The 27,671-nt window shown below is 37.1% G+C and overlaps 1 protein-coding gene across 1 annotated transcript in view; it reads right to left on the reverse strand.

The window, feature by feature from the left end:
* Window positions 1-27,671, reverse strand: part of lrrc7 (leucine rich repeat containing 7) — a gene marked incomplete at its 5' end in the record, with an annotated part of 48,297 nt that overhangs the window by 11,171 nt on the left and 9,455 nt on the right. The window contains 19 exons of the mRNA XM_079459938.1: window positions 61-251; window positions 629-740; window positions 2,164-2,250; window positions 4,017-4,139; window positions 4,258-4,446; window positions 6,051-6,175; window positions 6,267-6,366; window positions 7,928-7,997; window positions 8,543-8,658; window positions 9,129-9,258; window positions 11,433-11,532; window positions 11,633-11,777; window positions 12,041-12,115; window positions 14,854-14,917; window positions 16,206-16,262; window positions 16,605-16,694; window positions 17,852-17,930; window positions 18,034-18,151; window positions 18,668-18,870. Coding sequence (XP_079316064.1) covers window positions 61-251; window positions 629-740; window positions 2,164-2,250; window positions 4,017-4,139; window positions 4,258-4,446; window positions 6,051-6,175; window positions 6,267-6,366; window positions 7,928-7,997; window positions 8,543-8,658; window positions 9,129-9,258; window positions 11,433-11,532; window positions 11,633-11,777; window positions 12,041-12,115; window positions 14,854-14,917; window positions 16,206-16,262; window positions 16,605-16,694; window positions 17,852-17,930; window positions 18,034-18,151; window positions 18,668-18,870 — 2,174 coding nt within the window. The remainder of the gene's footprint in view (window positions 1-60; window positions 252-628; window positions 741-2,163; window positions 2,251-4,016; window positions 4,140-4,257; window positions 4,447-6,050; window positions 6,176-6,266; window positions 6,367-7,927; window positions 7,998-8,542; window positions 8,659-9,128; window positions 9,259-11,432; window positions 11,533-11,632; window positions 11,778-12,040; window positions 12,116-14,853; window positions 14,918-16,205; window positions 16,263-16,604; window positions 16,695-17,851; window positions 17,931-18,033; window positions 18,152-18,667; window positions 18,871-27,671) is intronic.

The following is a 27,671-nucleotide window of genomic DNA, read 5'->3' on the forward strand; positions in this document are numbered from 1 at the left end:
GGACAACTACATTAATCCATATTGATGAATTTTACATAAATGAACTCTGACAATAATCACTAATACTAACCTGTTGGTCCAGTGAGTCTGAGTCGGACCCTCTTTCCCAGCGCTCTGCATGTTACTGACATTTCCGGGTGGGTTAGAGGACCCAGATGATCCCTGGGACGGTGAGTAGTCTGAATAAGTAGCAGATGAGCCGCTGTTGTTCATACAATGCATTTTCTCCGCCTCAGATTCATCTGTGGACTCTTAATACAATAAAAGTCATATGCATACCCAAATATTGTGCTTCTAGTAATACTTAATTATTCTACAGTGTTTATTGGTTTATTAGATTGCACAATAAATTGGTACTACAAAACAAAATTTTCAGTCCGCTTTTACTTTTATTTATAAACACAAAAATGAAAAATGTGAATTGAGTTATAATATAAAAATATAACTTAAAGAGACAGTTCACTTAAAAAAACTAATTTGAAGAATTAGCATTTTTGTTCAAACGACCACTTTAACATCCTGCCCTGATAAAGCTGATAAGCAAAACACCAAATGACAGAGACAAGCCTAGAAAATCTATTTTCAAGAGTTAAGAGTTTAACTTCTATAAGCTTTGTGTCTCACTAACCTTTTTTTTCCTTGCCCAGTAACACAACCTTTGGCTTGTACATTGCCGGCTCCACCAGTGTCGGCCTCATGTCAGATATTCGGATATCATTAGGGGAGCCTCCCATGGAGTCCTGGAAGAATAAGTGTCAAGTTTCCAGTAAATTACAATTTACACAAAAAACTGACAAACCAGACACAAAGGGGAGTGGGGTGAGGGTTTTCCTGCTATTTCTTTATTTTATTTAAATACCAAGCCTGACTGCATTACACAAATTGATAATACTAAAACATATGGTGTGATCTTTGTTTTCCAATTTTCTTATGTCACAATCCCTAGTTTTTTAACAAATGTTGTCTATAATAGTTGCAAAGATTCTAGTTGATAAATTGTAAAAAACCTTAATGCACAATATAGTCTAAGATATATGAATATTTCGGCCTTCTTGCAAACAACTCCACTTGTCAAAATATGAAACCTGCTTTGAAAAAAAACGACATTGTTAAAATGCAAAAATACAGACACAGTCAGAATATTTAAGCATTTTCCTACCTTTCACTATCTTACGTTGACAGTTATGGTTATGAAACACAAACGCTGGCCTGATATGACATCAAAGTTAAACCAAACTGAAGCTGGGAAATGTATTAGGAGTAGCAAAGTGTGATCTCACGCCTCAATAAACAAGTTGAGATTCATTATTAGTAATACACAGACTGTTATGATTCACATGCCTTGTCCCACCATGTCTAGTCAAATCCCACAGGAGCAAATCAGTAGCTTCCACTTCTCAGCAGCTGTCTAAAGCAAAACTCACACCTCTCAGACCTGACTGTACATCAGCAGGCTGGCTCACACAACCGGCACCAGAGCAAAAGGGAACTTGCAGAACAATGTCTCTATTTTATAAAGCCACCACTTCTCCTTTCTGCTATCACCTTTTTTTCTCCATTATTGCTCCCTCACCACCGGTCAATGAAATATTGTACTGTTTTCATTTTGAAAGAGTTGATGCAGGCTGATGCTTTCATACATTACGTGAGCTGTAAACAAAATTTAGCGTGATGGGCCATTTGATGTACTGAACGTGCTGTTTTACTGGAAACTGATGGAACTGATGTTTCGCAGAAAAGAAACAATCTCATCTGTTACATCTAAGATTAAACGGAAACAAAAAGGGTTTGGTTAAAGACACTATTGATCTCACATTCTGATCCTCAGAAAGGATCTTAACATCTCACACTATGCTAAGATTAAGCTACTAAAGATGCAAAAGAGATTTAAATGTAAAAAAATCATCAGATAATTTAGATTACATCAATTGTACAGCTTTGCACTCTTTTATATGAGAAAAGTCTGAAACAAAGTTGATACATCAATGAAATATAACCGAGAACTCAATTAACGTGGGTTGTTTTTTCATTTTCAGAATCAAACATCTGACTAACAAACGTTTCACCAACAGTGGTGGTGTTTGAGAAGATTTGCTTTGAAGGCGGTTGAAATGAGCCAACCCTCATGTTCAGCTGAATTTCTACTGTCTCTCAGCCACTTACTATGAGGCAGAAACAGGAAGAGGAAGTAACGGCCAGGCTCGTATTCTCTGGCTGTTGCGGCTTGGGAACGACGCGATGTAAAGAAATCTAAGCAAAACAAACATACATACATATATACAAACAAACAAACAAAAATGGATTCTCATGGTCTAGAAACAAAAGAATGTGCAAGAACATGATGTTTATGGCACTGGTACTCCCAAGGTCCCAATAGCCCTAATGTTAATAATGTTTAGATCCACAGTTTAGCTGGGGGGGGGTCTCTGAGACCATGGGGGAAAGCAGTGTGCGGCTAAGCTGCGATGAACACAATACATCAAGCTATTCTAAACAAAGAACTACTGCAAACATAGGAAAAGCCTGGCATAAATGAATGGATATGAATATAGCTGCGATTGTGTCTGTTATTAGATTCAGTGTAATTTACAGAAGCCTGTAGTTTGTTCCACTTAAATGTTTTATTTTTTAATTAATTTCACATACTTATATGGGAACCTTTAATAAATCCACTGAGTGTATGTGGCATTTCAGATTGACCTTTACTTTCCATTAATACTGTAAACTAAGCTTTGCAGACTTTGTTTATTCTCGTCTTCTTAGACGAAATGTTAAATGATTTCTCTTCTGTAGAGTAAGTCCCTTAGAATAAAATGTCCGCTAAATAATTAAATGTAAAAAATATATATATTGCTATAGGATCAAAGACTGAAAAGTGAGTAAAATAGCCGACAAAGCAATGTAAATATGTTGTAGGCCCAGATCATTTTAATCATTCTATTTCACTAATTTACTTACAAAATTCTTATAAAAATGTATTTTTCGTAGACACGGGTCGCTGCCATGACACTCTTTTTAGTGGAATACAATATTAAAAAATGGAAAAAAAATGTATTCATACAAAAACATTTGATTACACTTTTCCAATAAAGTTTAATATCTAATTTCTAATTATTTTTCATTTTGCATATGCGTTTATTAATTATTATTACTTTTATTGCTTTGACTATTATAACTGTATTATTTTTAATTGGTGGTTACTAATTACAGATAGCTACAAACAAGGATCGTTTTTGCGTCAAGATAATTCGTTTTTTGTAAAATTATCATTTTGACCTTTTTATAAATGGAATCAAGCAAAATCAAATAAATTAATAAGTGAACGCTCACTTTTTTTCTTTTGACTTGATGCAAGAAAACATTACATTTTGTAATTACATTTTTGTAAAAAATGAAATGTTCCTTTATTAAAAATGTTTTATTTTATCATTTTTAATAGGAGCACAGAAAATATGTTTTGAACTGGATTTTCGGGTTTCTGCTTTTATACTGTACGAATAATTCTGTGGTTTAAGTGATCAAAGTAAAGCCTACTTCAAATATATTTAGACAATAATGTGACATTCATGACTAACTATAGCAGCTCTGCTCTAATATTCATTGGCAAAGTTAATGACTTCATCATTATCCTGTATCCCAAGCAACGCTGTAGATCTAGCTGCGTCTAGGCGGGAGTTACTGCCTGTGAGAGATGAAACAATTCCACTGATCTTTATGTATTTCATCTCCCCAGGCCCAGCTAACCTTTGGCAAACACTCTTTACGCAACACAACTCTCCATAGATAGAAAAACCCACCAGCATATTGTCCAAGGATGCAAATACCAGAAAGAAAAAAATAACACATATTCATGTCCAAATAATAAAAAAATGTCTTCCCATAAGTGTTTTTCTATTTACTATAACTTGGCATTAAAACTGTGAATATAAAGTAGGGGAGTGTGACTTGGGCAAAACTATATTATTTTTTTAATGTAGAGCATTTGTGATCAAATTAATATAGAAAAACTGTCATACTTCCGAACTCTCGGTCAGATCCTCTTTGTCTTTGCGTTTTGGGATGTCAATGGCTGAGTTAAGAATGGCACCTTGATCGCCAATCTGTTGTTTTGAAAAGTCTTTCACCTCTCGTTCCGTCAGCTGAAAAGAAGATTAAATGACTTCTAAAAGAATAAACTGTGATTCTTCACTTGGAGCCAAATTATATTGACATATGAACCCAGGTAAGCGATGAGATAAAATAAGCATGAAGCATTACCTCCTTAGGAGCAATGGGCCACTTGTGTTCATACTTGTCTTGACTGTGAAGCTCCATATTGGTCCCCGAAGAACATTTTTCAGTGTTGAGGGGGTGAGTGGTTTTACCCACTAGGTTCTGCACTGACTTTACCATGTTCTTCAGGTCTTCTGGGTAAGGGGTGGGATAGCGCTTGAGATTAATCTCAACCTGCAGAGCCAGACAGGAGTGGATTTAGTCCACGAGGCAGCAATATGATCTGTTCTGATCTACTAAAAAGGTATTTTCTTTATTTATGCCAGATAACCACAAAAAATGATTTACAACCATCTTGGTTTAAGAATCACAAGTGGTCAGCTGAGACCCATGAAGACCTTATAGTATTGACATGGATCTCAACTACATCTCCTGTTACTACTTGTGATTTGATTTTGTCGAGGGAAATCTGATTTCCTGACTGGACACAATATGTCAGCATATCGCTGCGTGTTGATAAAGCACAGAAGAGACACGATGTTGCTCTGAAATGACCTGATTTTTTTCTTCAACAATGAGAATGCTCATAGTTTTAAAAATTATTTTTATTACTTCAAATGAATAGGTTTGTTGCTGCTGTCCTGAGACCTTTTGGGATTTTTATCTCTTGCCATAAATCATTATTATTAGTCACCCTATATGTTTGTCGCTGGGTTTTGCAAATATCGAACTAACAAAAAGTATTAAAAAGTGATTGAGAACCCAGTTTTTCATCACAAGTACAGCGTTTTGGACATCCAAGGTTTTGGAGGAACAGTGATGATGTGATGTGAAAACAGATGTGTGTTACATCTACATCTTTATTTACATTTCTTTACTTAAAAGTTGATTTAAATCAAAGTGATATACGGTAACATACTGTACGAAATACTGATCTGTAAAATCTGTTTACAGAATGTACAGTACATTTGAACGTATTAAGAAAATATGTCAATATATTTCAAATTATCCAATTATATTTAATCCAAAGTGATCTTAAATTTTAGAGCATGTTAACAAATGTTTTAGCACTATACAAAAATAATGTTTCCTTAAAGATTCCATAGAGTAGTGGTTTTGAAAATTTTTGGTTGTAAGGCCCCTTGCGTTGCTTTTTGGGCCCCCAAAATAAAGAATTAAGATCTTAAACCTAACATTGTAATTGAACCAAAAACAAACAATGCAATGCTGGAACGTCAATTCTTTTGCAGAAACCGGTACCCCCCTGGATACATCTTGAGCCCCTCGTGGTTTGTAAACTCCTGCGCATATAGAACCTTTAACATCAACAAAAACCCTAAGGGCCAATTAAGTTCAAGTGGGGATATGAGTGTATTTGCATGAATTTTGGGGCTGTGGACTGAGGACTAGCAATGACGACTGTTAAGACTGTTTCTGTGAAGTAACTGAAGTAACAAGAAAGGCGTGTGTGAGAGAAAGCGCGATTGAGTGAGTGTGAATACTTTCATCTGCTGTGACATGTCCAATGAGAAAATCAATAACTTTACCAAAGTAACCTTTGAGAGGATACTGATAAAGTGATCAAAAACAACAGAGTTTCCGTGCTGTTATGGTCCTACTTCGGCACTCTTAGAACTTATTTCGTCCAATCAGATTTGAGGACCAGAGACACACTGTTAAAGTAATTATGATATTCTAACTGAGATGTTCATATGTAAGACTGAAAATCTACCTTGGTATAACAAAGAAATAAAATAAACCTCTGGGACCATAAAGAGCACCAAGTTGAAGTATATAAGAGGTTGAGTATAAGTGAATAAAACATGCACTGTGTGTACCTTCACTTTTCCTGAGTTGTCCTCTTCCTCCTTTTTATCCTCAAACTCAAATGCCACAGTCATCCTCTGCTGTCTCTGCTCCTCCCAGAGGGTTGGATTAAAGCTGTCACTGTCAGACTGGTAATCTGCAGCCATGAAAGCACACGTCCATCCCAAATATTAATCCAGTAAAATAACAATCTGAGTAGAAATGGGAAACGGTTGATATATTCTCACCCTCGTCGTGCCGGGGCTGCTGAGGAAACATGTAGTTGGTGAGGACTCTCTGTTTGGTCTCAGGGTGGGCCTCTGTTTGGAGGGGGATAAGGGCCTTGGACTGAACCACAGAAACGGAATGTCAGAAACAAATACCGCATTTTGTAGTGTTACATTTATAGCTGGATTTTTAATTCAAAGCAATTTTATGTAGCACTTATCACAATTTTCATTATTGCAAAGCGACTTTACATAGTTTATAATTAAAAGAAAATAATAATAATACATACATAAAAATAAGACATGATAATACATTAAACTAACTAAAACATTTTCAAATATAGTGGTTGTGTCTCCAAAGTATTTGGACACTTATGTCACACTAAGAAGGTATGAATGTCATTACATTAGATAACAAATATCAAACAAATTACATTGAAATAAAGACACAAATCACACATTTCAAAAACAGTTTAACATAAATAAATAAATAAATAAAAAAACAAATAAAAAAACATACATTTGGTGGTAAAGAGTGTTGAAATATGGTCACTGTGATGAATTCTATGTGCTATGTACTTGATTTATACAATAATCCTCCAGTTTAGTTTTTTCATTTTATACCAGACTCACATGTTTTTTCTAAAATGTATTTGCTTAAAAGCTGCTTTGCAGCAATGCATGATTGTAAAAAGCGCTATAGAACTTTATTCTGTGCTTTGAAAATGTCTTTTAAGGGATACTCCACCCTAAATATACTTCAGGGATACTCACTGAATTACTCACCCTAAATGTATCAAACGTGTATACATTTCTTTGTTCGGTTCAACACGTTTACATTTGTGCATTTGGCAGACGCTTTTATCCAAAGGGACTTACATTGCATTATACATTTATACATAGGTATGTGCAATCCCCTGGGCTCAAACCCACAACCTTGTGTTGTTAACACAATGCTCTTACCACTGAGCTACAGGAAAGCCGTTAGTAATAATGTTACTGTAGTGAGGTAGGCGGGACGAGAGCCGGGATATGAGACTGCCCGTTATCACTCACGCACCGGTCTCGTATCACGGAGGAGATTGGGAGCATAAGAGGACGAGCGACCGGACCATCAGTGAGAGAGGACCAGGCCTGGAGTTTATGTTCGGCTTGTGTGTGTCACCATGGCTGTCTTTTTACGTTTTTATTTATTAAAAGTTGTTTTATGTTCGTCGGTTCCTGCCTCCTTCCTTCCTTTTATTGAACTTGTTACAGTTAGTAACCAACAGTTCTGAAGCACCATTGACTGCCATAGTAGGAAAAAATTTAAATGGTAGTCAAAAGTGCCCCAGAACTGTGTGTTTTCCTACATTCTTCGAAATATCTTCTTTTGTGTTCAACAGAACCAAACAATTACTAAAAAATGTTTAGGCATTCAACGGTGCTTCAGAACTGATGGTTGCTAACATTATTCCAAAATATCTCTCTTTGAGTTCAACTCAAACATGTTTGGAAGAACTGGAGGGTGAGTAATTCATGACAGAAGTTTCGTTTTAGGGTGGAGTATCCCTTTAAACCTGTTGGTCTAGACTCTAGTCAAAGGTCTAGTTATGTTTTGTTGATTTCAAATGTTTATATTAATGTGCTCAAATACTTTCTTTTTGCAAGTCAATGGGTAAAAACATGTTTTATTTAACAACCTGATTGTCAGATAACCAGAGTGCAGCAAGATCCTTCAGTTTAGTGAACGTGAAGGGAAGATTCTTTAACCTAAAGCAAGAGAAAGAATTTAATTTCATAAGAAGGCAAAACATGAATTTAAAAAGTCAAATGAGACAGCTGAGAGTAGCTCATTTGGTGTAGTAAAAATGTTGTGAAGACCTAAGGTGATTCTGTCCACTTAAGATAGCCCATTAACTCAGGTACTCTAATGGCGAGCCGTGTTGAGTCTTAGTTAACTTTAATTACTCCGCTTGTAGAAAATCACAGTCCGAGCATCAAAACTCTGCGCATAGCTCATAAAGCGCTTTCTTAATTAGCCCGTGGGCATGCCGGGCACTTTTCCAATGCCATGCCCCATTACTGTGGCATTTTTCAAAATAATAGACGCTATTCTTACAGCTTACATAAAGCAATGAGGAGTGTTTCATCAAACCTGAGAGGTTTGAAGAGGCTCTATGAAGCCTTTTTCATGCGTCTCATGTATTATTCATATTCATATTCATTAAAAGATTGTATATTGGTGTGCGATACATGTCTGTTGTTAAATGCGTGCAGAGGGTGTATCAAAAACCTTAAAGAACATCAGGTGTTACCTATTGTCACTCAGATTGAGAACGCGTAGTTTTGTCATCTGTCCAATTTCATCAGGCAGAAACTCCAGCTTATTGGAGCGCAAGGACATGACCGTGACATTCCTGCAGTTTCCAATCTGCAGCACAGGACAGGACATGATAGCTCTTGTAAGTTGCAATTTTGTCAGCTATTTTTGCTGGATATCAGCATTATCTCAGGTAAAATGACTCTTGTAATCTGTCAATACAGCCAGATAGGTACGTCAAGGTCAGCAAGACATTAACAGGCATTGGGCTTTACAGAGTCTGGCCGTGCTGTATGCTCTTGTTCAAAGGGATAATGGCCAATCATAAGGAAAGGAGTGTAGCTTTCACCATAGTAACCAAGATTTAAACTCAGCAGAGAGGTGATGGATGAAAATATGTCATTTATTCATATTGTTTGTTTCTTTGGAATCAAACCCATGGCCCCTCTGTTGCCAGTGCCACGGAGTTGGTTTTAAACTCCAGCTAAACTGTTTTGGCTGACTTTGTGTTTATATATATAGAACACGTAGTTTTAATGTTTATTGTCTGTCTCAAGAAGGCGCAGAACATTATTACTTACCTCCCTGGGCAGCTCAGTCAAGAAGTTTTCATCGGCTGCAAATGTCCGAAGATTGTGCAGGTAGCCAATGGTGGGAGGCAGGGATTCTAATTCATTACAGCTACAGTCAAACTCCTCTAAAAGTGATAAACTGGCAGATGAAAAAGAAAGCAGGTGAGGCGTGTTCAGTTATGCAAGGTCACTTAAATACTCTTGAAGAAAAATGATGAGATGATATAATGTATACATCAAGTGACACCTTTTCTAAGGCCAGCAGTTAAAGACTTTTTTGTCCCTGAATAAACTTAATGAAAAGTATGAAGTCTTTAAAACAAAAAAGACTTAAAGTGGTAAATTGTAGATAATTTCCTTATCGAAATTTTGACCAAATAATTTAAGGGAAAGGTTACCCAAAAATTTATTTTCTGTCAACGTTTACCCATGTTGTTCAAAACCTGAATGACTTTCATCCTCTCATCCTCTTTTCCAAATGACAACGAAGCTCAAAAATGAAAAAAAAATACCAAAAGAGAGGTTAATAAGACTTTTTGTGTTTCAACCCAATGGCTTTTAGTAGCAATGTGTTGAGCATAGCGAATACGAATGACTATAAACTACTTTTATTGTGCTTTCTTATGTCATTCTTGAGCTTGAAGTCCCTAATCCCCAATAACATCCATTATATAGAATATACAATGTTCACATTTGATCACCTCAGAGGAAAGAAAGGCAAACTTGTTTTGTAAAACATGAGGATGAGTACATTTTGATAGAATTTGTTTTTTTGGGTGCACTGTTCCTTTAAGATGAGACATTCAAGTATCTACTTTAAATGTTTACAATGTCCATATAAAATATTTAAGGCAGTATCAGTGCCTTTTATCCTTTATCACACCGAATAAATGAGTTTTGGTTATGGATAATGGGAATTTACGTTGAACCGTTATCTCCACTTAACACAGGTATGAATTAACAAAGAACACGTTCAAGGGGTTAATGATGAACTTAATACACTACACCGCTATATAATTTTCGGTGGTTCTCTTAGCCTATGAGATACGGGTTCTTCAAGCAAACCCGTTGTTAGTTTATAACACTTACAATGATCTATGCCACAGTGTTTATTGAGCCAATTGAGTTTTTACATTTGGAGCTCGCACCTTATTCATAACCACAAAAGTAATTTTCTCTGTAATGTCTTTGCACCTTTTGCTATCGTGCTTTAATCATTTTTTTCTTTAATTTGAATGGGTCAATGTATATTTGTAAGCTAAGTAGGGTCATTAGTGCAACATTTGTTCAAGCAGACCACTCCAGCTGGCTCTCCATATGCATAGCTTTCATCGTGTCTCTTTAAGCCAGATATGGATGCAAAGGTATGCCCTTGCCTAAATAAACATGCTGTGGCAGACGTGTGGGGAATACAAACACTTGCTGGTCTACTTACCCGATTTTGCCACGTGCACTGAGGTGCCCATTTAAGATGCATGTTTGGTTAACACAACACACAGAACCGAGCAATGACAAACCAAGAAGAGAGATGCATGGAGAATAGTATCACAGGAATGAGGTAGTGGTGACTGCTATGATAAATGAAAAAGGCAGATCGCAGAGAACGTGACCTCTAAAATAAAAGATAGCATGGGGGGTGGTGCACGTAGTACGAATTCCCCGTCAGGTTTTCCATAAAAATGTCTTTAAAGTTAAACATTAAAAGAGATCAAAATATTTACGTCGAAGGATATGCCTGGATGAGAAAGGAATTTTAAGTTAGATTGTTTGATGCCTTTATTGGATTTAATCGAACTTGGGACATCAACAAAAAACATTTTACATTTTAACTAAGCCTAACTGAAATTTCATTTCAGACTCAAACATCTAATCCCTTACACTAAAAGCAAGAAAGTTAGTCAAGACCGAAATCCTAACAAAAAAAGAGTTCAAAAAGAAAGTAAAAAAGGATTTTTTTACATTGCTGAGCGTCACAGTGAAGTTGACAGTCAGCATTTGTTCTTGCTGAGGTGTGAAAAACTGCCAGAGTGACAGTCGTACAGCTTCAGAATCTTTATTGTTGTACCCTGGAAGGCGGTCCAGAGAGAAATCCAATACTGAGACTATGAGCTGCAGTTAGATGTCAATGTCACAGAATGTCATAGAAATGTGATCATTCAACATTGCACTGATGTTCTCAATTATCTGTCTGTAAACAAAAATACATTTCGATAAAAATTCATTAAAAAAAGAGGGACGTTCGGAGATTTTGAACTACTGTATGTAAGAAGTGAGTAAATTATGTTCTGCCTTAATCATTTTGTCTTTTATAACTGGATGAGCTGTAAGTGAGCTACTAACCTTCCAATGGTGTTAGGCAGTGAGGTGAGCTGGTTGTCATCAACTTTTAATGTTGTCACTTTTTTCAACTTTCCTGTAAAAGAGCGTTGAGATTGTATGGAAAACCATACTTCAGTTATCCTTAAAAAAAGGGTTGAATATTACTCCAGGAAAAGCAAAAAGACAAAGTTCACCTATTGAATCAGGCAACTGTTGAAGCATGTTGGAGGAGAGCAGAAGGTCCTCTAAAGACTCACATCCAGAGATATCTGCATCTAGACTCTCAATCCTGTTCTTGGCCAAGTCCAGATATCGCAGCTGTCTCAATTTCCCAATTGACTTGAACAGACAACAACAGAGAGCAGATATTATAAAAATACTATAAAAAGCTGTTTTTTGTTGATTTAACTTTAAGAAATAAGTTACCTAGCTGCCTTAATTTGAGTTAGTGCAACTTAAAAATATGAGTTAACTCAACGAGTTTGGATCAAATTCATTGAGTTAACTAACATTTATGCACTATATAATCAACAAACAACTAAAATGTATTTACAGTGCAGTTTAGCAAATAGATATGGAGAGTGGCTGTATCGTGTACTTACCCCTGGTATGGTTTGTAATGAATTGTTGTCTAGCCACAGCTCTTTTAAACTATGGATCTGCTCCAGCACTTCTGGCTGTAACAATAAAACATTTTGTCAGAACCAACAAGGGCGTGATATATTCTTTTAAAATCACAACAGAAAATCAATATATGAATGTTTTTTATAAACATTTGCCTTTAATAATGAATTATGCAGTAAATTCATTGAACCTTTTTTAATGACTGTAAGCTGACAAGGTCTCGTGGAACAACTTGTCAAGTCAATTTTATGTATATACAGTAGCGCTTTCCACAATCGAATTGTTGCAAAGCAGCTTTAAGTGAAGAAAATGATACAAAATAATAATACTACAAAATACGTTTTTATTAATAAATAAAAACCTGTCTTGCTCAAAGGAATTCTTCAAAAGCTTTGTTTTTGCATTTTAGGGTTTTCATAATATTTAGGCTCCATAATAAATGTAATAAAAGCACATTTCCGAACTATGATTCACCCAAGAATGAAACTTTACTATGATGAAACATCATCACTTGCTCACTCTCATGTTGTTTCCAACATGGAACACAAAAGATGTTAGTCACGTACTGTACAGCCTCATTCACTTTTATTATACAGAATAAAATATCAAAACGCATTGCCTTTTTCTACTAATTGTACGATTCACATCATACAAATGTATATGCATTAGACACCTGGTAAAATAGTCATACATTTCTGTGAGATCAGGCTGGAGAAAGTAAGTCATGCGGGTTACTCATAATGTGATTAAATGATTTAGTTCAAGAGAAGTGACTTGAATACAGATATTAAACCATGTTGCCATGCATCCCTGAATTGCCATAACAAGGCAATAAAACCAATGACTATACTAATAAATCCTCAGTTGACAAATCCTCAACATTCCAGTAAAATGATGTACATTAGCTGTTTAATAAGGACCAAATCTTCTATTCATGGCAGACGTGTCTGCCAATTATTAATAGTTGTTCCCTGCATCTCTCCCTTTGAGCCGCCGCATCTGTGCCTTCATGATCCACACAGCAAGCACTTCAATAAAGAAACTATTTGCTGCCCGGGGCACCACACCAGCCAGCATCTGCCAACACTACATTGCAGGTTCACATACCCTGACAAATGCCCCATGCCTTCAGTGCTCCATTGTGCGAGAATGTCTGTACCTCAAGATAGAAAAAATCTACTAATGTGACAACAACAGAGCTGTAACAAAAAAGAATAATGGTTGTTTTCAGGCTGTGCAACTGCGAAGATATGATTACCCGGCATGATGCAATGCATTTAAATCCTGTCAAAATGCCATTTAGTAACACTGCGGTTGAGGATTGAGGCTTGTTATTGTTCTTTCTACTAAACATTTATCCTCATTCTCTTGATCTAAGAGGCTGATGTATGATAATAAAATAAAGTGCTGCAAAGACAATTGCCTTTAAGGATGCTGAGCTAAAATTAAAAGGTAAATTTCATGGGACCTGGGACAAAATGGATCACCCTCATGATGTCCCAAACCGGTATGACTTTTTTCTTCAGCAGAACACAAAAGAACAAATATGTTGGTAACCACAAAAACACTGACCGCATTGATTTCCAATCTGTAGACACAAAACCAGATATTTTTTGTGCTCTACAGCCGAAAGAGTCATATACAAGTTTGGAATGACATTGGGGTTCATAACTGATTGTTGTTTTGTTATTTTGGGGGGAAATATCCCCCTATGACCATTCCAGGACAACCATGGTTGAACTACTGGAACACAGATGAGCAGTCAACAGGAAAGGTCAAACATTATTTTAAAAGCCATCCTGAAGTGGGACACACAGATTGAAAGTCCAGACAGCGGAACCAGAAAGTGTTGATGGGTGTTCTTTGAGCAGTAAAGCATGCTTCCTGCCATGCCAAACCATCTGTTCCCTTTGAAAGCATCGATGCAATGTATTTTTTCAACACCCAAGGACAAAGTGCCCTGGATATTCCAAATGGGTGTGACACTGCTAAAGTTTATATTCAGCCTCAAACTATTTGCCTGATTTTGAGATTCAGAGGAAGGTTAAAGTCACAAAGTCATATTTCACTACATTGTTATAGTGGCCAAAATCACGATAACAATATTATTGCTATATCTATTGGAATAAAAAAGATATCAACAATATTACTGTTCAAATTCCTCTTTAATTTTGACTCTACCCTCATGTTGTTCCTAATCATGTACATATTACAGTTTTTGATACCACATGAAAGCTGGGTTCAAGCCCTTTCCAAATCAGTTTTTATTCAATTTCTATGTTCATCACAAATCTCTTTGTTCTGTTTAACACAGAAGATATTTTGAAAGGAAACCGTTCTGGGGCTATTTTGATTACCATTGTAATTTTTCCTACTTTGGCAGTCAATGATGGCCAAGAACTGTTACAAGCATTCTTCCAAATATCTTTCTCTGTTTTCAACTTGCTGGAATCAAGCAGTGAAAGAAACTGCTATAGGCTGGGTGTGAGTGCAGGCTAACAGGGATATATGTGATATATTCCCTGCCGTTGTTTACTCCAGCTTGGGTGAGCCAATTAAATGCAGCTCGGGAGTGAACGTTCTGTCATGCCAAGTGCTGCATGTTTGAACCAACTCATGAATAATGGATCACTGTATGATGCAACCAACGCAGTGCAGCACAGGAGATCTGACAAGAGACTCTCGCTACAGAGGCAAGCTCTTCCCATTTCCTGCTAAAGCCCCATACCACGCTGGGTAAAGAATGAGCGAGTCAACAGCTGCCTCAGTGACGAAAGCTGGTCTTTCTTACCAGTTCAGAAAATTCATTGCTTCCTAGGTCTAACCGTTCCAGTTGTGACAGCCTGTGAATTGACCTGCAACAAGACAAGAATAGAAAATTCTAATCTTAAAATATCACAGACAAATGCAGTTTGTGCATGGAGTTATCTGAATCAAGGGTATCAACATTCATTGACAGGAAAATGTTGCCTTTAGGGAAAGTGATGACATAAATGAAAAAGCTGAGATGATATTTTTGGAGGAATTGACTAAATATGCTTTCACCATATGTGTGTGGGGCATTTCAGGTCAAAAACCTGCATCTTATACACAAAACATCTACAATACAGTTTAAACAGATGCTAAATGTGATGAAATATTTTGTAACTCTTATTCTTTTCATTGCAAATATTGTTTTAAAGGATGGTGCATTTTCTATTCATTATTAAATGATGGACAAGTGATGCACACTTCCAGACGTGCCAAAATTGTTGTGTCATTTTAAAGATCGATTCGAAATATGTCCGATCACAGCAGTCTGCTAAATCCTCTAGCTTTTAAAACCTGCTAAGGTATTTTGGATGTGTTCATACTGGTATTTAATAAACATTTACAGTATCTTAGCAAATTGCTGTATTGTTATTTTGTCTCAACATAATATTTGTAATCATAACAAATATTCAATATGGTCTATATGGCGCAAACACCTTTATCCCCGTTCTGAAAACACTACATTATGCTGTCTTGTTTTAAAGCTAGGATAGGTGGTATTATTGCTGGCAGATAAAAATAGTCTTGAACCAAGACATCTGAACAAGTCAACGAGCAAACACCGCCATGTGCAATATGTGTCGCTCTCTATAGGGGTCCAGAGGCTTTCTACGCCGTGACAAATTACATTGTATACGCTGCTACACTGACTCTGCTGCACTGGCTTATTTCTAAATCGAATATCGTGGGACGAACAAAATAACACCTACATGCCTTTTTTACAGAGAAGAGTTTTTCTATAAGAGTTTTGTTTCAAAACAAATGCATAATGAAATAACTTGAAGCAGCAGTAGATTCAAACATCAACATTTGCTTATGTGCTCAGCCGCTTTTGTAGATGTGAAAGTGCCAACATTTTGCACTATATGGCAGTACAGGTGATAGAGCTCAATTAAAATGTTATCATTATTCTATCTAGAAAAAGGATATAAAAAACTTCACAGTAACTACACAGTTATTTTAAAGAGACAAGCAATACAACAGTTTGTATTGAACTTGCTTCCGCATGTACAGTATATATTCCATATTATCTTTATTTATTAGATAAAAAACATTATTCAAATTCATGATAGCAATATATTGATGATACAATTATTCAAGGAAGTGACTCACTTTGGCATAGTTTTCAGATGATTCTCACGAAGCTCCAGGATTCGTAATTTGGACAATCTGAAAGACAGGTTGTAGTTCATTTCTTAAAGCTATAATCTCACAGTAACCACTTAAAACTAAACAAAACAACAATCTGCAATGTCGCATTACAAAATTGAATCCCCTGTTCCCTACGCAAATGAAACCATTCATCATTACAGCAAATATGAGGTACAAGAACCTCATTTATTCACAAAAGCTTCAGGTAACTGTGCCTTGGTAACTATTTGCCATGGATACAAATTAACGTCTAAAAATAGGCTATGACATAAACAAAAAAAGGAAATATGAACCCAGATGGGTAAAGAACCGTTTCACAATCGCCAGCAGGAACAGGGAGGCCTTAGATGGAGCTCTTACCTCCCAAAATTGGCAGGCAGGTATTCAAGAAAGGCGTCGTTTAAGAAGAGCTGTGTCAAGTTGAGGAGCTGGGTGAAGCCATCTGGGAGTCTGAGGGAACAGAGAGGTGATCAGACCCTCTTAAAGGTCAATGCCCTTAAGATTTGATAAGCGTTAAGTACTTCAGATTGGTGACAGCTATCTGTAATCCCTCTACACTTCTATTCTGTTGGCATCTCTGTGAATAAGGGTATAATTGGTCCTACTCTCTCCACTCCGAGCGGGCCTGGAACCAGCGTCGGTCCAGCATGGGAGATGGGTGCTCTAACAAGGAGGCTAAAGACCTCTTTTTATCAGGGAGTGAGGTTTAATCGCACAGGTTCTCACACTTGCTGACCTCCATTGCAAAGTCACTCTAGGGCAAAGTGAATCATAATATGAGGGCGGGACTTCTGCAGAGACCCTACAACGGCAACTAGATGTTATCCTTTATCATAAACTTTGGCAAAATGTTTAAAAAAATAAGTTTTTTAAGATTCTGCAAAACCGAGGGGAAAAAAGGGGGGGAAAGGCAATTACAAATAGAAATGCATCTTTATCTCCCCCTTTGAAAGAGCTTGATTAATTTATATGGCACTATATGTATAAAAGAACAAATCAGCTTTTAAATTCGGTTATGTTTATATGATGCATTTTTTCAAGCAAACAAGACAAGGCTTATGAAAATATTTGCCAATTGAATTTGGCATATAAGCATGTGCTTGCCCTTAATACTTTTATCTCGAGAAACCGGGTCGCAAATGATTGCTTCCCGAATAGAAACAAAATGTTTCTATTTGTGACACAGAGTATAAAGAGAAAAAGCAACAACATGACAGCAAATCCATGAATGAAAAATAGACAATTTCCTATGATGGAAATGAAGAAGGAAATTGTGTTGGTTGAAACAGGCAAAAGTTAGAAATAAGGCCATTGACATTAAATATATTTGTAATGTTTGAATACGCGATTCTGCATCTTTTTAAAATGATTATGCATGACATTGTTATGGTCTTATATTAATGAAGAGACCACATGAATACATTTACACTTCTTATCGGATCCCCTTCATGCACTATTCATTCATAAACAGTTAATCTACACTTATACATAAGTATTGTATGTGTAAACTACAAATGAAATATGTGTATTTATTATCAAATGTATAAAGAAAATCAATACAACTATTAACAAATAAATAAGTGGACAGATGGGGCAGATTTACTTACTTGGCAATAGGATTTACACTGGCCTCCACAACTGATAGACATTTACAGCACTTGATGTTGTCCGGAAACTCTTGAATACCTGAAATAATGCAATCCAGTTGGATTTTTTACCACTGTGCATACTTTGTGTATGTATATTTGAGTATAGATTAGTATTTAGGTTAATGATCTATAACATTTACCATTTTTACTAATATCTAACTCCTTCAGATTCACAAGGCTGGCGATGGTGGTTGGCAGGTTGGTAAGGTCATTGTCAGGCATGCTCAGCTTCTTGAGTGCTTGACAGTTGAAGAGTTGCTTTAAACAGATGAGAAATACTATAGGTCAGTCTTGTTTTGTTGTACATTTTTATGCCCCGGTTACACATCCTGATTAGATAGTATAGTGGATGTGTTTTGATATACTAGATAGAAAGCTTATTAGTAGGAAAATCATATGAGTTCATTTTCTCTATCGAGTACAAAAGTGAATTTTAATTCATTTTACTTCATTGGTTTGATCAAATGTTGCCATCTGCCTACATCTTAAATCTTAAATCCACACATATTTGTAATTATAGTCCCAAGAATGCTCGGTGGGAGCTGTCCATGGTCCTGATATAGTCCTGCTAATAAAAGACGGTCTAACCGAAAAAAAGAAATGAAAACCAACTTAATATTAATATACTTCAGTTCAATTACAAAACACTTTAAGCTTGGTTTGCTTTAATTTGGGTGTTTTTTAATAAATATACATCCAGGCTACATTGCTGAGGTGACTGAGCCGCTTTTGTGTAGACATTATGCATGTTTAAGTTGACACTTGACAATTTACCTTAGGCAGCTCCTCAATCTGGTTGGCGTCCAGGTAGAGCTCTTCTAGTGTGCGCTCGAAACTGAAGATCTCCTTTGGGACCTGCTGCAGGCTACAGTGTGAGTAATCCAGCACTGAGATGACCTCCTCCTCTCCCCGGAAGCATCGACAGGGCACCAGGCGGCCGATGATCTTCCTCTTAGTAGTCATCTCCAGACACTGCACTGCAAGAGAAAGCATAAGAGAATGCTGAACTGTTGAAGATCAACACAGATGCAGTTCCTGGAGTGAACTTCTAAATGAATTTGTCATTTCAAACCTGTTTGACTTTCTTTCTTCTGCAGAACACAAAATATGTTTAAATTTTTTTTGCTAACAGCCAAAACGTTGGTCCCCATTGACAAAAGTTGTTTGAAAAGACAGAATTGTCATTTTCGTTTTCTTGTGTTTTGCAAAAGAAAAAAAAATCACACAGACAGAATTTTCATTTGGAAGGTGAACTATTCCTTTAAATGGTGTCTCATCTCATATATAGTACCTTGTGAGGGTGACAAAGCAAAAAAATGAACGTTCTATGGTATTGAAGGGCTATGTGCTAACTGCTAAGTATAGCGCTATAAATTGCATAGTACTACTGTATCTCTATAGTTGAGCAATTGTCTGGCGCTTTTTGTTATAATTGAGATAGGGTTGAGCTTTTTTTATTCATGAACCTTACTACAGGCTATCATTATCTTTGTCTTATTACACGGCTCGCTGAAATCCTCTATTATGATTGGTCAATCACACCATTCTGATTCATAATTTTTGTAATATGAATGCTACACAGTATATGTGACTGGCAGCCCATCACATAACTTGTATTAGTTTCATGCCTCTAATAGTAGCGGTCTCTTTCGACTCACACACATTGATTTAAGCTTCAATCAATATTTAACATACATTTATTTATTCATTTGGTAAGTATGCTTGTAATAAGTGAGGGGGAAAGTGCCGTCGACTGATCGTGGTTGCAAAAGAAACATTTTAAAACATTTTAGAGTGCTGCAAGGGTTTATTTCCGGCTAACTGATCATGCCTTACATATTGATATCAGACTTAATTATACATCATTCCCTTATGATAATTATAATACAATCACTGCACACTGGAAAAATTCTTAATTTGTTTCTTAAAACCAAATGTGCTGAATCATCTCGTACTTCAACTTTTTCTATTCATTTTCAGCGTATTTCTATCGCACTTTACACACAACTGTTGCAAAGAAGCTTTACAGAAAACATAGAACAGACAGAAGAGAAAAACAAAGAAAAAATTAATATTTAGAAATTATGCAATATGTTATACAGTATGGAATACATGGTTTAAAAATGTTTCATTAGATGTATATTAGCAACACTAGTTATAAAAATAATTGTTTGCAATGGACCGTTATATAATTGGCACTAATAAACAAGTATGCCTCTCATATTTTTCATTTATACCTGCATTTTTAACTTTCAGTGAAGAGGGCATTTTGCAAACTGTGCATTTGGCTGCCAAGATTTCATAATGATTTGACAGGTACTTCATAAAAGAAAATCACACTTATGTCCTGTATCTACATAAACCTAGTATATTGCTTGTCCAGATAGACGGGGTGTTTTAATGCCACAAGGAGCGGAGAAGACGGCAGGCCATACCAAAGCCCTCATAAAAACTTCACTACATAAAATTCACCACCTTCCCATCATCTTAACCATAAAATGAGCCTCATAACCTTCATGATGACATTATCTGAGCTCTAAGACAACGGCGGTATGACCTAAAGAGTTAACGCTCTTTACTTCAATGGTGTTAGCAAGCATTAACATGTGTCGTAAATCAAAGCAGTTTATCTGATTTGGTTCATGACGAAAGCTCATTTAACACCCATGAGAGAAATCCTTCTGGGAGCCAATCACAAATATCAGAGAAAAAGGAAACGGCATTACGCAAAATTGCTTTTATCAATCAAGCGTGATGTGATACGTCTCTGACGCTTCTGTCATGACAAGGAGCCAAAGTGAAGGAAGAGACACGTGAGAATCGTAATGTTCTCCAGGGATACAAATGTGCCGCTAAAACAATGTTTGAGAGGGCATTAGGGAATTGTATTAAAACAGCGTGTCTTTCATTTCAGACACAGAGTCATTTTGTCTCTTGCGAATGCAAATGTATTTCTGATAATTAAAACATCTTCCACTCGATGAACCGGTACTCAGAGGATTCTGGGAGATTAAAATTTCAGGGAGGGTTCAGTGTCACAGAGCAAAAATTTTAGGCTGTCATTCCTGGCAACCAAATATTAGCCTACTGCATGTTAAGTCTCTTGATATTTCTCATGCAGTGTACGAATGTGTTCAAAAATTCAGTTCTTATTGATGTGCTGTATCGTAATATAATAAAATGAATTGACATGAATGATGCAAGACGATGAAATTGAGGTTTAAAGGGAACGATTTTAGGCATGGGCAAGACTTAACAAGCCCATGAATCTACAGATTTAAACCGACAAAGCATCTAAAAGGGACATGCTTATTTCACAAAAGCACTCCAAAGACATACAATATACATGATTGCTTCATCTATGCCTCACACACTCCATAAAGGTTCAAACCTTATATTTTCCTTCTGAATAAACCGCCACATGCCATTTAAAAGGACAAGAAGTGTTTCCATTGGGATAGTGACAACAATGGCTCTAGATAAGCAGATCTCCTTTAGGAGGTGGAAACACAGAGATGATCGGTACTGATAAGATAAAGTTGTGTTCACCCACAAGACAATAAAAACCGAGATGAGATCGAAGAGATTCTTGCATTTGTTTGGCTCGTATATGCAGGTTCTTATTCAATGTCTAATGTTTGGAGACACTAAAGCTCCATTGTTTTTCCTGAAACCATATTATGCGAGGGAGCAAGAACTAACCATCAAGAGAGAGTTATAAATTAAAATGCAGACTCAAAATATGCATATTAGTGTTAACCTATTAAACTCCCCCAAGGACCCATGGGTAAGTCCAAAATGCAATATCAAATCTATAAATTGTGGAGCACAAAACAAAATTACACATAAGCTTTCCTCAGGCATCAATTTTGCATTAATGTTAAATAAAAACTCTGAATTTGTATTCCCACAACCAACCCTTCACCCTGTGAAAATCATACGAATAATATTACATTTCATATTTATATAACACAAACTCACAAAACATAGATAAGTCATATATCACATGAAAGCACACAATCTTCAGAAAATCACTGTATGGTTGACCGATATAACATTTTAGAGTGACATAACATAGAACAATTGTCAAATAATTGTCAAATTGTTCACATTTTCTAATTTTTTACTTTAATGTAAATTTAAATTAGATTTTTAAAGTAAATTTTTTACTTTAATGCTAGGGCACAATCTTAAATTCAGGTGTACCTAATTCTGCAAAAAATAATGCCAAAAATGGAACTAGAGCTGAAGAGGTATGAAGAGAAGTGACTTTTTGACTTTTTAACTGCATTATTGTAGCATGCCCACTCCTGATTCACCATAAACCACTGTTCACAGGAATTCACAAATTTGTATAATCTGTCAACTTTCACTGGTTGAATACTTTACTAATGCAAAATGTAAACATAGATTTGTTTGTGCTACTTTGTATCTATTTCAAAAGTCTTCATACATGAAAATAAGTGACATCATGAATGTTTGTCATATTTATTTGACTGTTCATAACTTCATTCGGTGACAGCATTTGAACCACCGTTATCTCATTATAAGGATCATTATTCCTCAAGAGGAAATGTTTGGCTGACTGCTACATTAGATTAATGAATTACTGCAATCATCCACTGTTTCATCTGTTTGTCAGTTTACAAGTTGGGTAATGATTGCACTCTTCATTCTGGTTGAGGGGAAACACGGAGTGCAGGATCTGTTTGACAAACTCTTACAACGTTTCTACACCGGACGCGATGCGACAAATGACAATAGAATGCTTTAGAACCCATTATAATTTTACATGTTGTCTACACTGGATGCGGCATGGCGGAATGTGACAATGCCATTAGAACAAGTTGTGCATCGTATCGCGCTTGTCACGTCTGGTGTAGACGCGGTGTAAGAGAAAACTACAGGATGTGCCACTTTTGGAGCCCAATGCTTGCAAAACAAAGCTGACAACCAACAAAATCATCTTTGTCACTAAACATAGCTATAATGACAGGTATTTGTTAGGGACTAGGCCCTGGGTTGCACACGTGACACATGTTCACCAATTCAGGTCTGAATCTTTTCAAAAGATAATAAATATGAAACAAATAAACTGTCAATCTTTATATCCAGCATAACGCAAACATTAGCCTCCAATAGGAAAGCCAGAGTACCTAAGCTAATAAGCCAGTTCTTTCGAGGGTGCTATGGAAACTGCCTGACGCAAGAGCTGCTTCTCCAAAGGCGAGAGAACACGTTCACAAGTTCAGCTCCTCTTTAGCAAAATGGCTTAGTTTCTGCAGTCAGCTTACGTAGAGACATCTCCGCTAATTCACTGCCACTCCCATTGAGACACCAACTTTGGTGAAGCTAGACTGCATTATATGAGATCTACGGGTAGCTGAGTGGCCACAAGATGAAATGCTATCAGTGTCGCTCCACAGACCGTGAATGAGGTTAAATTTATAATACCCGAAAGCTTTAACGCTCGGCTGTTTTATAAAGGTTGTTAATTTGACCGAAGCAAGAACTAAAGGTGTTCTCAAAGGAAATAAAAGCAGGATACAATGCACTGAATGTGGTCATTAAAAAAGCATGTGTATCTTACGACTACTTCCTCAGGGCCATATGTGGCTGACACGTTGTTTGTTATTAGCTAAAATTGTTGCCATGGAAACCATCTCGAGACAAAAATGTATTTTTATACAGATTCTTACATCGTCCTTACAGTCCGTATGGTGAAAGTTTACAGTTATTAGATTTAATATCACTTTTATGACCCGAATAAATGTTGACAGCATATGATCAAGGTAATATTCTATATATTCAATATCTAAATATAAAATAAAAGCAGGGTTAAATAGGCAGGTCAAAACAGCTACACTATAGTGCTATATTTTAACTGAATATATTATGTATATTACACTATTTATTCATGTACTCATAATTATTGTCTTTATTAAGCTTTTGATCTTTGGCACTGCTACATTGGTTAAACTACAGTAGACACAGGTTTAGATATTTTGGATGTGTGGCTTATTGATCTCTTGGGAGTTTAACCTCAGGTCAGTTAAGCTCAAGCGGAAACAAATGGCTTCATGAGCACATTTGTACATCAGGACATGACAATTTCTCATAAATCGTTGCTTTTCCAATTAACACTAGATAGATCTGTTGTATATCTTTTGGCAGCTATGTGAAATTGTTAAAAAAATTATTTCCTTATGTTTGTTAAACCAAATTCATCTTTATGCCTCATGAAAGATGACAGAAAACCCTGCATAGACGCAGAAGAAATGAACGGCTATGACAAAACACACATAAAAAGAAAACGAACTCCATGTGTGTTTTGACAGAATATGCACTTAGGTTGTATTTTAGCATAAATTAATATTAAAAGAATACAAAATACACAAACTGCAGCCTTAATTGTGTAGTCAATTAGACAAGCCAATTCATATTAAACTCACAATTTCCAAGTGCTGACAATTTACGTAAAGACTTACCTAGGCTGAAATGACATTATGAGTGACAGAATAAGTGAACTACATGTCAAGCTTGTCCGGACCAAAATTTCAGTGTCTATTGAATTCTGATATATCAAATTAATCTGTGTTAATAAATGAATCCGTTAATCCATTAAGGTAATGTTAAACCTACATGACAAACACTGAATAAAAGGCTACTGAAGAGAACATATAGGCCTGCAACACAATTGAGATGTCAATGAGGCCAAAATGGCAGCAGGGAGTTTGGCACATGTGGAACTTTGGATGGTACAGGATGTTACCAATGGCGTATTCTTTCTTATATAATGCACATTCATTTGATGATGACAAAGAGCAGTTTTCAATGCAACTTCCTGGCAGTGTCATGATTCTGCCACATCATGTCAGGTTTCTCTTGGTCTAGTGGCAGGATCATGACGGAACCTCATGTCTTATTTGGAAAGAGTCAATTATTGTTGATTTGGCTTGCCATGCGCTCTCTCCGGTCTCTGTTCCCGCCCTCTCGTCTCCTAGTTATTGATTCATGCCCTACACCTGTTCCCCTCTTGATTTGGTCCCTTATTTAATGCCTTGTGTCTTCTGTCTTGTGCTGGTTCATTGTGGTTTTTGGGTGAGTTCTAGTCTAGTCTAGTCTAGTCTAGGTGTAATCTTAGTCTTAGTCCTGTCTTGTCATGTTATTATTTTCCCCTGTTTGGTTATGTTACCCCCTGGTGGTTTTTCTTTTTATATTATTAGTCTTGTTAACCCCTTATCCGCTGTCTGCACCTGGGTCCTCTGTCCGTGTCAATAAACCCTATTTCATGACAGGCAGGTAAAATTCTGCATAACTCTTTTTAAATAGCTGGAATCAGGCTTTAAAATACAGATACATTTATGAAACATAAATGTCAGTATCTGTAAAAACGTCAAAAAAGTCACAGATTTGATCATAATTGAGTGCGTGGTATAACCAGAACACAATGTTTATACTCAATGCAAATAGATATGTTTGTCACCTCCATGTTCACAGTTAGAGACAGTCACTTCAGTTTACTTCATAATTGTTGAACAACTGCTAAAAAAGGAGATAACAGTTTTGACAGCACCGCTGTGATGACCAGGCAACGAGCTTTGCCTCCGTTTGCCACTCTGTCCCATTTCTTCTTCTCAAGGACCATGACTGCTCAAGAGAAGACTCACTGCTGCCTCAGCATGAGACACGGCTATTTGGCAGACACTGTAGCTTTCTCCAATAATCAGAGGCAGAAGACATGCAGAAAAACAAATATGCCCCAGGGATTGTTAAAGCTATCCTTCCCAGAACAGCACATAGAGCTACATTTTTGGATCAATTAATGATTCGCTGCCAGGGAATACTGCTTTTTTCCTACAAAGTAAAATCAAGGATGTTAAAAGAAACATACTGAATTTGGATTAAATGTACGTATACTGTGTAACTTTTTAAACCATGTTTGTGTAAGCACCGTCCAATAAATGTTAGATAAAGGTTTCTATGAAGAGATCCCACACGAGAACCATTTCTTATTTCCTACAGAACCTTTTGGTTTTAATTTGAACTATCGAGAAGCTTTAATGCAACAGAAAGGTTCTGTGATGTTAAATGTTCTTTGAAGAATGTTAACAATACTGGTCCAGAAGAACAAACGTTTGAACAAAATACAACCAACAGAACATATATAATCAAATCTAAATATTAATCAAATATATTTAAGACTTAATTATATGTGAAATAAAAAAAATGAATTTAAAAATGAAAAAATAAAACCCGAAGTGTGTCTAGATCAGTGTTTGCATCTTGCAAAGTTGTCTATACAGTTTGAGAAAGTGAGTTTTAGCAAACTTAATTTTTAACTCTTTATAGGGTACTCATTGAAATACTTATATAATAAAAATTTCAACAGTGGAGTTTTATTGGAGGTTATTACAAGACATCTGAACTTTTGTGACTTAAAAGAATACAAAGCATTTTTATGTTGAAAATCAAGGTCAATTAAGCTTACACAAGCTCATGGTCTCATGACACATAATCTCATGCTGACGACTTCTGCTACAATTACTGCTGGATTTCTACGACGTGGTGCAGCGGATTGTCCCTTCCTGTCAGTGACTTCCCCTGGGCATCTCGGCAGTAAACCAGAAGTGTCTAAAAGAGCAAATTTCTCCAGCACGTCATGTCTCATGTCTCACGTTATCTTGAGACCTTGGCCCAGCTACGTGCCTAAAGTTCCCACCACTCCCTATCGGGACGAGGTGGTGAACCTGCAGGCGGCTCCCCACCGGCGAGGAAGACCCAACCCCGTCCGCATTCTGTCCAGTATGCAAAAGGGGCAGACTGTCTCCAAACAGAGCTTGGCGCACTGGATCGTGGACGGCATGACCGCGGTGTACCAGTCCCAAAATTGCCCGTGCCTGCTAGCATTAAGGGCACCATCCATGCCTCTCTGACAGACATATGTAGAGCTGCAGGTTGGGCTACGCCCAATACCTTCTTGAGGCTTTACAGCCTCCACATGGAGTCTTGCATGGTACCACCAGGTGAGACCGGCAGCCGGTGGTGTTTACGTCTGCGAAAGCGCCTCCCCCCTCCTTGGGTGGGTTAGTGCGCTATTCAGCCTCCCTTCTTTCCCGAATTTGGTAAAGAATAGGCATTCCATCCATCGCTACGCACTTCCTGGAGGCAGGCTGGGCGGAGCAGCCCTACCCCTTATGCCGGGTGTTACCTGAGAATCTAGCGGATAGCTCTAGCCGGACCTAGTGCTCCACACATAGTAACCCCCCAACAGGGCGGTTCCGTCTGATGTATCCTCATTATTTGGCTCCCATGCTGGTGGTCCATGACCTCTCCTAGATGGACCTCCACCTCTCGAGGCACTCCCTTTCAGTCCGCACATTCTCCCATGACTCTCCACTTAAACTCCTCCATTCGGTAGGAATTGTCTCCGTAGTACGTTTTCTCAGTGAGGAAATAGCGCTTCCTAGTGGCCCTTATGGTGCCGGGTGGCTTCTCGTCGTTACAGAAAATAGGCCTCCGCCCGTGACGGCCGGTGGCAGGGGCTTCCCACCTTTCTCAAGCTCTGGGACCCCCTGCCTCTCCACTGGAAGGTTACAAATTTCAAGCTAGCACTCACGTCTGACACGCTCCGCTAGAGTTTGTGACGTCGTGCACGATTCTCAGGCTCCTCAGCACAAAAGGTGAATGAATGCAGCAAATTTCATTCGCCATTTTTCATTGGCCTTTTCAAGTAAGTTTGAGATGATAGGTTCTCAAATCAAACCCGATTCTGTCG

This window comes from Barbatula barbatula, assembly GCF_947034865.1.
Source record: "Barbatula barbatula genome assembly, chromosome: 7".
Taxonomy (NCBI): domain Eukaryota; kingdom Metazoa; phylum Chordata; class Actinopteri; order Cypriniformes; family Nemacheilidae; genus Barbatula; species Barbatula barbatula.